Here is a 12,821-nt window from a genome sequence, read left to right on the forward strand (position 1 = left end):
TCCGTCGTGGATCTCCCAGGCATAAAACCAAATTGGTTCCTCGAGGCATTAGTTTCATTTATAATGCGGACTTCGATGATTTTCTACCATAATTTCATAGCATGACTCATAAGTTTGATAGAGTCCCCAAAGAACTAATTTGGCATGCTTTGGAAAAAAAAAGGTGGGGTGTAATGTAGAAGTAGATTACACAAGGCAACCACCCCCAATGTATTACGCCCCAAAAAAATCAAATAGGACTTGCTAACTAGCCTTGACAGAAATCAGAAGTAGAAACAGAAAACAATGGAACAAGGATCAGAAATAACCCCCCAAAGAACTACTAATTAAAATAAAGAACAAGCAGTAGCAATAACCAGCCAAAGACTCAAACCCTAGGAGAAAGAAGGACCTGCAGCTAGGGGTTTGGAGGGATACCTGCGGCTAGAGTTAGGCTGCTCAGGTGGTTCAAACTAGGGTCAATTGTAGGCCCTAGTGTGAGGAACAAAACGTCCAAAGATGAATGGATTCTGTCGGATGATGTAGGAGAACTGCAGTTTCTTGATTTCAGAGCCTGGAGAGAAACTAGAGAGATTTTCCAAGAACCGCAGCTGGACTTATTGGATGGACTTCAGATGAGGATCGAGTGATCCTTGGGCAGCCTAGAACACACCCTGAAAAGGGCCTGCAAATCAGAACTCAGATGTGGAAAATATGGGGGATCGATCTTCTTAAAAACCCTCACGTGTTGCTGGTCGATCTTAGCTTTAAGGACCATTAACAGAATCTGAAACTCACTCCTTGAATCTTACAGCAAACAAGAACTAATAACAGAGAATTAAAGCAAGAGAAAGAAAGAAGAAGACAAGAGAGTCATGGGTGGGATTGGCTATCTCGGCCCGGGCATCTCACCCACAGCTATCTCGATTGTTTAGAAGCAATTGACTGCAATTCTTTGTTTATTCAATTGTGATTTTCTGAGTACAGCAGCTCCTTTTTAAATAGAGGGCAGAAGTTACAATAATAGCAGTCATACTCTAACTAGGAGTTGATGGAGGGCCAGTAAGGGTAGGGAAGAAATCCCTGAGATGGGTCTCAGAGTTGTAGGGGAGAGGGAGAAATCGCACAAAGAAAGGGGGGGGAAGGAGATGCCCACAGGCTTCACAAACACTCAAAAGTCAATTCATCTTTTCAATCTCTAATTTTGTCCACCGGTTACAACCAATATATAGGGAAAATAAAAGACAAAATTAGAAACCAATTGAAATAAGGAAACTACCATAACTAAGCAAACCGACTCTACTAAGACTCTAAATTGAATGTGAACCCAACTTGCTAAAATAAAATGAATAAAATCAAATAAAAGCCAACCTTCCTAAATAAAGTAAATTTCTAAAATCCTACTAGACTAAGGACTCAATATGGATCCGGTTCATCTCTCGGTAGATACCCAGATGCGTATCTACATCAGGAGTTGTACTCCTATTAGGAATTAACATAGAATCCTAGACAACTTAGGAACTAATTAGTTACTAACTACTAGCCACTTACAGCCTTATTACATAAATCGATGAGCCCAATGGGCCTTTATTAACTAATGACTAAATTAAATTAAACACTTAAGTGGACTGACTTAAGTGGATTGATGGCCCTACTTGGGCTAGGCTTTCTTCTAGCGATAGCTCAGCCCATAGCTGGAATCTACATCAAGGTGGCTAGTATGTATGTGGACATAATTAAAGACATGTACAAGAACATTGTGACTAGTGTGAGATCGATGGGAGATCATGTTAGTGAGTTCCCAATTACTATTGAAGGATCCACTTTAAATCTATTTGTTTACACTCATCATGGATGATTTAACCAAGACCATTCAAGGGAAGGTTCCATGGTATATGCTTTTGCTGATGATATCGTTTTGGTGGATGAGAAAGTGGAAGGGATTAATGATAAGTAGGAATTATGGAGATCTACCTTGGAATCAAGAGGTCTTAAGCTAAGAAAAACAAAGACGAAGTATATGGTTTGTACCTTTAGTAGCTCAAGGACAGATATTGATGTGGTGAAGCTTAAAGAGCAAGAGATCTTGGAAAGCGACTATTCTAGATATTTGGGGTCTACTATTAGCAAGGATGGTGAGATAGATGATAATGTCTCCCAAAGAATTAAAGCAAAATGGTTGAAGTGGAGATATACATCTTCAGTGTTGTGTGATCGACTCATTCCCCTCAAGCTTAAAAGGAAGGTTTACAGGACGGCCGTAAGACCGGCTATCTTGTATGGGGCGGAATGCTAAACAGTCAAGAAGCATAACATAGATAAGTTAAGTGTAGCAGAGATGTATATGTTGAGATGGATGTGCGAAAAAACTAAGATAGTTGGAGTGAGAAATGACAGGGTAAGAGCTGAGTTAGGAGTGGCCCCAATTCAGGACAACCTCTAAGAATGCCGCTCAAGGTGGTATGACCATGTTCAAAGGAGGCTTGAGGATGCTCCAGTTCGAAGGAGCGATCAAATCCAGTGGAAAGGAGCTAGTAGAGCAAGGGCAAGCCTAAAATAATCATTGATGAGTTGGAAAGGAAAGACATGCAAAAGCTTGGTCTTAACCATAGTAAGTTCGGGAACGGATACATACGGCAATTAAATGGACCATACGATAATAATACGTTTCAAAAAATCCGGTACAATAAAATACGTACGGCAATGATACAGTACATGTGTAATACGATTGCTCTGTAAAAATACGGGAGCAAAAACACGGGACTAGACATGATTGTTTGAAACTAAATTCTAATCTCCCATGCTTTTATGGATACTAAATGATGCGGATTCGGGTTCCAAGGATTGAAATCGGATCGCTTAGGGCACACTAAATAACCAAATAGTTCACTTTAGACAAGACCAGGGGTAATATTGTAATTTCTGGTACAATTTAAACCCCTTTTAGAGTGAAATAAGTGAATAGGGACTTAACAGGAATTAAATCCAAAGAGAATGATCAATTCTAAAAATAAAAATGATAGTGGGGTTAAGCTGAAATAAAACCAGGAGTGGGGTCATTTTGCAAACTAATAAAGAGGGGTGTCTTTAATAAAGAATTCAAAAGTTGGAGGGACTTACTTGTAATAACCAGAATTAATGTGTATAAACAAAGTTTTCTTCTTCCTCACGATACTAACCAGCAAAGGCGGAAGAACCAGGGAAAACGAAAGAGGAGAGAACTCCTTGAATGCTTCTCGGTTTGGTCTGGAATTTCTGGAGGCAGTTAAAGCTTCAGTCCAAGCAATCCAATAGTGAGAGAGATCGAAGGACCTAAACCAGATCTGGGCAGAGAAGGGTTTCACAAGCAAGAAGGAAATTTCCTGCCATTGCTTCAACAGGCCTTGGATGGCTCTGCAATTCTGGTCGAAGGGCCCCCTAGTGGTCCTTAAGAAACCCTCCAAAGGGCTTGTGTTTTGGCTGATCGGTTGGAGAGTTCCAGCCAAGGTCGACTGTAGCTCCAACCCTGATAATGGAGATCGATCTTGGGCCTATACCTGTATTTCAACCTGAACTGGGCGGCTGGTCTTGGATCGTCAATCACACTCCTACTTACTCTTAAGTCACTCTCTTTCAAAAACTAAACAGAAAATAAAGAGGGAAGAAGAAGAAGAAGATAAGGAAAATCAGAAGAGGAGGAAAAGAGGGTCGGCAGCCATTGTTCAACCAATACCTAATTTCTCAAATTCATTCCAAAAATCTGTCTATTACTAGTGTATTACATAGCTTATAAAAGAAAACCAAAGCAATAAAATTGGGAGTTCACTAAAATGGAAACTAAACTAATTGGCAACTAAAATAAAAATTCAATCTAAATAAAATTACTACCAACTAATTCTAGCTTTAAAAATGGAAAGTAAATAAAAGATATCCTAAATCCATCGGCAAATTGCATCACTAAAATCCATTCTGGTTTTTCAATTTGAAATCATTCCCCATTCTTTTGGATTTCCACATTTAATATTAATTAAATTTAACCCCTATAGAGGGTATGGTAGAAAGAACTAAGAGAGAATCAAACTTCATCTCATCTCATAACTTTTACATGTTCTCTTCTTCTTCTTGGTACGAAAACAAGGCTTAAGAAGATGGAGAATAAGTATTTGCAATCTTTCATCCCAAAGATGCTCTTGGATTTTCTTGAAATTCCATGGGGGATACAATCTAGGACCGGTCACGGATCAATTTTGAGGCTCAAGAACCTCCTCCCTTCAACTCCTTTGATTTCTCAGATGCAGTATTGCAAGAACATAGGGAGGAGAACACCGTGACATTTCCCTCTTTCTAATTCTTCACATTGTCCAATTGCAACTATGTTTATAAATAATTGTTGGTGCAATTGTATGCTAAATTTCCTAGAAAGGTTTTCATTTGGCCCTTGGCCATCTTTGTCCATGTGAGTCATCTCTTTTGAATCTTTCTTGCTTCTCGTTAAAAATTATTTGCAGGTGCAATCACCCTCGATTGGATTTTCAACTACCAATGGGAAGAGAAACGGATAAGAGGAAGGGTTAATTGGGTTTTCAACAATCAATGGGAAGAGAAATGGAGAAGATAATGGGAGCAGGGGGTATTATTGATGTCTTAGCTATCGCCCTCGGTCGCTGGCCGCCGAGAACTGAGATGGAGAAGGGGTCACTGGGGCAAGGGTTCCTCCTTTGTTTTGGTTTACTTAGATGAGGGAAGAAGGGTTACAGTTTCGATTGACTAGGGTTCCTGATAGAAGACAGGGGTCGGGAATCGAGATTTGGCCCATTTGGGTTAATCTTTTTTTTTTTAACCCAAAAGTTTTATTAAGTATGTAACGTATTATTCGTGTATAATACGTTCATCTTTAAAATATGCGTATTAAATGATTTTTTTGGATTGATACGCAAAATTACGATCTTTTAAAATTAAACATTCGAATACGTGAATTATACGCGTATTTACTAACTATGGTCTTAACTCTAGTATGACATCAAGTAGAGCTATTTGGAGGACAAAGATCCATGTGGCAGACTGTGTTTAGTGAGATGACCCGGACATGCTGCATTGTCTAATTTCTTTTCTTGAGCACTCCCCCCCCCCTTTTTCTCTCTTCTACATCATATCTTTTCCTTTGACTAATCCATGTAGCCGACCCCATTAGGGAAAAATCAGAATTGTTGTTGTTGTTGTTGGTGTTGGTGTTGTTGTTTTGTTGCACAAAGAATTAATATATGATGGATGAAGTGAAGATGTGCATCCAGAGTGTTGTGTGATCGATGAATTCCTTAAAGTTAAAAGGAAAATTTTATAAGACAGTCATGCGACTGAAAATGATGTATGGAGCTAAATGTTAGGCAATAAAGAAACACCATATAGATAAACCCATGTGTATCTGAGATGAGGATGTTGAGATGGATGACTGATAACACTATAAAGCATAAAATCAGGAATGAACCAACTAAAGTTAGATTAGCTTTACTACAATACATGATAAGTTGAGAGAAAGTCGTTTAAGATGGCATGGACAGGTGCAACGAAGACCTTTAGATATTTAGTCTAAAAGAGTGATTTGATTCAGATCAAAGGAGCGAAAAGAGCTAGGGGTAGACCTAACATGACACTAGGAGAACTGATGAGGAAAGCCTATGCATAGCTTAGGGGAAAGAATCCATATAGCCGACCCCATTTAGTAACGATAAGGCTGAGTTGATTTGTATATCATCTTACATGAGAAAAATTCCATCAAATTGGCAGCAAATTTTTCTTCACCAGAAAAGCTTATAAATATATATATATATATATCAACATGTTAAAAAGAAAGAGTCGACGGATACAAACTACAAAGATAATTAGCCCATTCCCATTAAAGTTGCATATATGAGAGAGCAATTATCATAATATTATCCTGGCGGATACCGTCCCTACAGAAGCAAGCACAGCAGATGGGAACTTTTTCAAGTAGAGGGATTATTATGCAAATTAAGACTCATACTTGCCAAATCCCCCCCCCCAAAGTAAGATAAATGACAACTTTCATCAATTCAAAAGTTAAAAAAATAAAAAAAATACTAAGGGCCTGCATGATAACCATTTCGCTTCTCCATTTCTCAAATTTTTTTGTTTCAAGGAACAAAAAATGAATAGAAATCTATTTACGAACGCCGATTCATTTTTTTGTTCCCGGAAATAAACTAGGACCAAAATGCTGCTGGGTTTTTTTTTTTTTTTTTTTTTTTTTTTAGTCACTTCTCTATCCCATAAATAAGAGGGAGAAATAGGGGGTTGCACTTTAATGAGCACATGTTTACTTTGAGAAGTAATTTCATGTTAAAAATAGAACACAAGCAATACAACTTCAACCACCACCCCCACCACTGCCACACCACCATTCCTCCACAGCCACCACCACCACCACTGCCTATGCCAAAAATTTGGGTATTGAACGACATTTTGTAAATTTATACAAGTTCCATACACTAAAAGTAATGTGTGCTTAAAAAACACATCTCTATATCTTTTCTAGCCCAGAAATAGAAATTACTACACATTAGCAAATGCCTTTTTTCCCATATATATGGCCCAGAAATTTAGCACAGAAATAGAATGGTTATCATGCAAGCCCTAATACAATAGTGTAACAACTCCAAAAGGGGGGGGGGGGGACTAGTACAATTCAACAATAATTGGCGTATTAAACTTTCAACACCGATGCTTTTATCATCAAAACAAATAAAATATCGAAAGACAAAAGGAAAAATGTCAGTATTCCATCAGAATTGCAAATGGTCAAAGCATCTTGATAGGTGAATTTCATGGCAAAACCACTCAATGCCAACTAACTTTTCAACTCACAAGCATGTCTGGACAAACAAAAATAGAGGTGCACAGACACTCACTTTTTAGGATGGTCCTTTGTTAGACTGGATGCCATAAGATAGAGCTCATTTGCATGGCCAAGCTCCATAGCAGCAGCTAAATGCACCAAAGTACATTTCAAATGGAAGGGATCTCTTTCAAGTAGTCTGAAAAATGGCATGAAGCAGAAAGTTTCATGAATCCCATCTTATCACATACAAATTTGTATTGCTTCCTGTTTTCCATCCATATACAACTTACATTTTAGTCAGTTCAAAGCATTTTTGATATTCTCCACATTGATGGTAGTATTCAGCTTTGCAGGCCAACAGATCTGTGTTGTTCTTCAGTGTGCAAGTGACTGAGGCATTCGGAGAGTTAATATCACAATTTTCTTTCTCCAGTTCTTTGAACTTTGCTTCTACGACATTTTCCTTGCCATACTGGATAACCAAAAAGGAAAGAGGTTGCTCAACAATCAAAAAGGCAGCACATGTACAAGAAGCACTCATACCATTAGACTCATGTTTGAAGACATGAGAAGGCTTACAACCATTAACATTTCCACTCTTGCATAAATACATCATGAAGTCAAAGTGCGCTTACCTTCGTTATTAAACATGAATAGAAAGATGCAAGCCATCCATCTTCAGGACCAAAATGCAATGATGACAGAAGACTTGTTTCTGTATTAATAAAAACCAACCACGTCAAGTATTGAGTCTCATAAGCTAAACAATGGTTATGCAGGCGTACCAGCTCTTGCCAATACTCTTACCCAGGAAAGAGGGGGGGGGAAGCCAAGGGATAACACGAATCTTGGATAAAGTCATGGAAAACTTGCATAAACTATTAAAATAAAGTAGAAAATAGAAGAAATAGAATGAAACAAAAAAAGACAAGCACAATAGTACCAAGGGTTCCCAAGAAATCACACTTTCAAAGCAGAGGATCATTCTCAAAAGCAATAGCAAAACATACAATTTATCATCATATCTTACAGTACAATAAGCATCCATATATAGACTATGGAATCCTAACCTTTTTTTTTTTCTTTTTGGGGTGAATATTAAATGTATAAAAAGAAGGGAGAGGGAGAATATAGCCCCAAAGGAAAAATTACAAACCCAACAAGGGTAACAAACCCCATAAAGGACTACAACCAAGGCCCACATGGGCTCCAAGACTCAAAAACATGTCACTAACACGCCCATTATAACTGAAAGCCCACCCGGCTATAGACAAAACAAGGAAGCTCATTACAAGCAAGGGCAACCAAGTAAAATCCAATTAGTGTTCCACAAACCCTAACAACCTATCTCATCTCCTCATCTTCTCAGCCGCCAAGAGAGCACCGCCGTTAAGAGGGAAGCCATGGTGGAGGTGCGCTGGCCTTCCGGAGGGCCACGGCCAAGCAGGCAGCCGGCTGAGCGGAGGTGATAACCACGATGGAGGGTGTCGGCCTTGCGAAGGGCAATGCCAAAGCGGATGCCGTCCAAGCATAGATGGTGGCCTAACAGGCTCCTGGTCATGCAGCTAGCAGAAAATCGGTGTCAGTCTAGCGAGCTAGGCACTTCGAGCAGTGGCTGGCCTTGCAGGGCTGGCTGGCAACCAAGCAGCACCGGTGCAAGACAGCAATTGGGGAGAGAGCAGGTGAACGGGACTGACTGGAGGCGTCAAGGCTGCTGGCTCAGTGAGAAATCAAACGAGCCTAGACAGGCCTAACGAGGATGGTGACCTACGGGCTGGTGGCCAAGTTGCAACTCCAACCGACGATGCTCCAACCAAAGATGAAGAAGCAGAGAAAGGGAGGTAAGGAAGTAGAAGAGAGAATTTATGTCCAAACTAAATTTAGCCATAAAAGTACAAGATAATAAAAACCCTTAACATTTTGTTTGGACATAAATTAGCAAACCAAAACGATGCTCAAATCTACTCAATTATCAACACCAGAATACAGAAAATATATGATTGCTACCAAGAATAAAATAAATCCCAACAATTGGAAATCTCCGCTCCACATCAAAAGGACATTTCTGTGACATGAGGGAAACATTTATGTGTAACATATTGCAAGTTTTTCAAGAAGTGCTATCAAGCATTGTCTTGACACTGCTAGTAGTTTTGCTACTAAGAGTAACAAAACCTTTGGGGAAATTTTACAAGACTTGAAATAATGAAAAATTGAGGGAAATGTGAATTATTAAAAAAAAAAAACAAAACAAAACAAAACAAAAAACAAAAAAACAAAATTTATCTTCGCTGAATAAATGTTAAATTATTTCTTACGATCCATAAACTAAAATACCTATGCATGACTAATAAGAGATGTTAAGGGTACCAAGGTCTTGAAGTAGTCAACTTCTTTAAGCATACCAAATACAATACTGCTTCCTCACATGGTTATACTAAGCCTAGATTATCATGTCATGATACCATGTTTTATACTCGTTGGCATAATGATGAAAATTTTAGCAACGGTTTGGTATCCAACGCACACCATCACTATCAGATACACCATATGGCCATGGATGTAGATGTGCTTGAACATTTAATATGGACATTTAGGCTGCATTTGGTAGTCATCCAAAAAAAGGTCTGGCATTTTTTTCGTTTTACGGGATCATCCGTTTGGTACACGGTTCGTTTTTCTGTTTTTCTTAAAACCACCGGGTTAAAAAAAAGGCAAAAACGAGAAGTTTCATTCCAAAATGGAATTTTGACACAGAAATGGAAATTTCTGGTTTTGACACGAAAAGTCGTTTCTAGAACAAAATGAGTACCAAATGCAGCCTATGTCCATATCTAATCCATGCCCCTACTTTGGATGTTTAGATATTACCATTCCCACTGATTTTTTAGTCCTATGCATTAACCAAACTAAGTTACCAACATGACTAGAAGATGACCAGAAAAAGACCACTACTTTGCCTATAATGTGACCTCAACTTGAAATATTCTAAAGTTAAATTAAGTGGGATAGGAAGCTGGCAGGACAATCCTTCAAGCCATTTCAACACTGTCAACCTGTCTGCCATGTGGCAACATATTAGGAAGGGTACATATAATTTTTTTTTTTAATATGTAGCAACATTCACTGGAGCTCAAACCTTGTCAACAAGTCAACCATGTCGTCACCTAGTCATGTGATTGTCAGTTCAATATGGCATTTCACAAGTCAGAATAATGCTTTAGAAATTGTTTGGAATGGTCAATTCACTTTAAAGCATATGCACCACTACAGGAACAAGGAGGAGAAACCTTACACACGAAGGGGCCACACTGTTGAGAATCCTGAGATGGGCCACTAAATTCAAAACGAAGCCAATCCATAGAATTTCCACATCAATCCAATGGTCAGAACAATCAAGTCATCAATCCACTAGGTATATATAGCTGACAGTACAAGAAATATTTCCTACAGTGATAACGTGAGTCTTTGTTCTTTTAATTAACCTAAATTGATTTTTTTCCACATATATGCAGGAAATGTCTTCTATGTGACCCCATCAATGCAAGATTTCCTTTATGGCTCATTTACTTGAACCCAATGAAGGCCTAATCTGACCCATCCATTTGTTGGATAGATAGGGCACCCTCTGGTTCATAATGTGACAAATTTCGAGCACCATGGCATCCATAAAGCCAACCATGAAATGAACTTTTCCCAATATAGTTTCAGCCAATAAATCTCTCCCTTCAATTTTTGGGTGGCGGCTTTTTTTTTTTTTTTTTTTTTTTTTTTTGCGGGGGAGGTGGGGCGGATGTGCTTACAACTGAAACCTCCACCCTTATGCACCCCCTCAAGATGAAGACAGGATTTGATTGCAAGACACAGTGACAACATGCCATCATCCTTACCAGCTGCTCTAGCTGGCATTTCATTCTGCTGTTAAACTGATCTGTCCAGTACTGCATTTTGATCCATATCTCAAAACCTTACATAACCACATGGAAAAATGTGTTTCGTCTGAAAATTACCACATATACATATGGTGGTGTATTGATCCGAACAAGCCCATAAAATTTGAGCCCCAACTATGCAGCCATGTGGCACATATTTAGGGCCATCAAAGCACTACTGATTCTTCTTTCGCAAAGTTTGTGCTTCCCCTTATCCTCTCTCCTTTCTATTATCCACCATCCTTTGGTGCATGAGTCACTCGTGATATGTGTGTGCTAACCAATTCATGAAGAAGAAAAAAACAATTCATATGGCCACCCAATAGGAAATTTTCTGGGGAACTTCAGACCATGTGATGAAAAACATAAAATTCATTCAGTCATATGTTTCTAACATACTGCATAAACTAAGGCTGGAAGTTTACCTTCCTCGCAAGTCAGCATGTGATTGTCGATAAGGCATTCCAAAGCCTGAAATAAAATGTTAAGAGATATCATAATGAGATACAATTTCACAGATCTATTACCGTTTCTAAGAGAACAACAGAAAACGCAGGGAAGGAGAGAGAGAGAGAGAGAGAGGGGGATCCACTAAAAGAGAGAACAGGTTTTGGAAAAACAAGTTGTCCAACAAATTAGAACACATATTATCATCTTGCGGTGCAACCATGGAAATAGTCAATTAAGGAAGTTGAGGGAGTTACAGCAACCCCGCCTGTTCTATAGATACAGGTTCATGCAACATGACATTATATCATGGGCGAGGGAATTAACAGAATAAGTTATGGTATTACACACCTCATAACATAATGGATCAGCCTTGAGAGCAGCTTTGTACCTAAAAAAAAATCACGAGGGAACGAAAGTGTATGAGCTCTTCCACCAATAAAGAACGTGGTCTCGCTTAATGTTGTGAGGAAACAAAAATTAAAATAAGCACATGCTTTAAAAGAAAAAAAAAATAACTTCTAAATTCAGAATTCAGAATTCGATAATGGGACAAAGACATCTGAAGTGAAGGTCTTCAAGCTAAGAATTAGAAGATTGAACAGATAGCATTAACCAGGTCAGAGGTCAGAGGTCAGAGGTCAAAAGTCAAGGACCAACAGAAGCTGTAAAAAGCAGAAGGCAGGGAAAAGGTTCAATCCCCCCCTCCTTCTTTCTTCTTTTTTTCTATTGGCAAGGGAAGACAGAGAAGGGAGAAAACATTATATTTCTGTAAAGATAAATAATCTTGAGCAGACATAATCTTGAGTTGAAAATCAATCAAATTGACCAGATAATTTGAATCTCCCCTTCACGTGTAGCGGTACTCAAAGACAAATTTTTCAACAACCACCACCATAAAGAATCACATAACCAAGAGCACCGCAACAAAATAATTTCCAATCTCCCCCTTACGGTAGCAAATCTAAAAAAATAACTCCAATTACCATGCATGCAATTACCAATTTTCAAAAAAGTGTAAACTCCAAATCAAGGTGATCCTGAGCCCATCAAAACAATAACTTGGTACAAAATAATAACTTGCCACATATATATACCCAATGGCACTTATATAACTAATCCATCAATTTTAGGTTAAAAATGCCCAGAAATTGAAATTTGCAAAAAGGAATCACTCTTGTAGTTAATCAAGAGTTCCAAAGTGGGATGACAATTTGGTAAAAAAAGGGAACCTCAATTAAAATCACAATCGAAGGTCAAAGGGTAAACTAAAAAGTGACTAAAACATAATGGCAACTAGTAATAAAAAGGAGAAAGGAGGGGTAACATGGGACATCAGATAAAGACAAAACGAGATTGTGGAAACTTAAGATAAGTAAAAGACAAAAAATATGGTGACCTGGAAGATAGGTCTTAAAATCAAGAAATAACGTGACTTTTTGTATTTTTTAGAGTCACACACTCACGCTACCATCATGATTCGAGAACCAAAAACGAGAAAAAGGAATTTTGGACTTTGAGGGGGGCATATATGGAAACTCAGAAATTGTGGTAACTAAAAAAGAAAACCAAGGGCAGAGACGGCGGAAACCAGACCAAGCAACTTGTCTTCTTAACCAAACAAAGCA

At 38.5% G+C, this 12,821-nt stretch overlaps 1 protein-coding gene across 1 annotated transcript in view; it reads right to left on the reverse strand.

Annotated features, from left to right (window-relative positions):
• The window catches only part of LOC122074030 (anaphase-promoting complex subunit 6), a 47,529-nt gene that overhangs the window by 18,978 nt on the left and 15,730 nt on the right, over window positions 1-12,821 (reverse strand). Inside the window, exons 4-8 of the mRNA XM_042638814.1 lie at window positions 11,545-11,584; window positions 11,172-11,217; window positions 7,450-7,529; window positions 7,105-7,286; window positions 6,885-7,010 (exon numbers count right to left, since the gene is read on the reverse strand). Coding sequence (XP_042494748.1) covers window positions 6,885-7,010; window positions 7,105-7,286; window positions 7,450-7,529; window positions 11,172-11,217; window positions 11,545-11,584 — 474 coding nt within the window. The remainder of the gene's footprint in view (window positions 1-6,884; window positions 7,011-7,104; window positions 7,287-7,449; window positions 7,530-11,171; window positions 11,218-11,544; window positions 11,585-12,821) is intronic.

Source organism: Macadamia integrifolia, chromosome 3, assembly GCF_013358625.1.
Source record: "Macadamia integrifolia cultivar HAES 741 chromosome 3, SCU_Mint_v3, whole genome shotgun sequence".
NCBI lineage: Eukaryota > Viridiplantae > Streptophyta > Magnoliopsida > Proteales > Proteaceae > Macadamia > Macadamia integrifolia.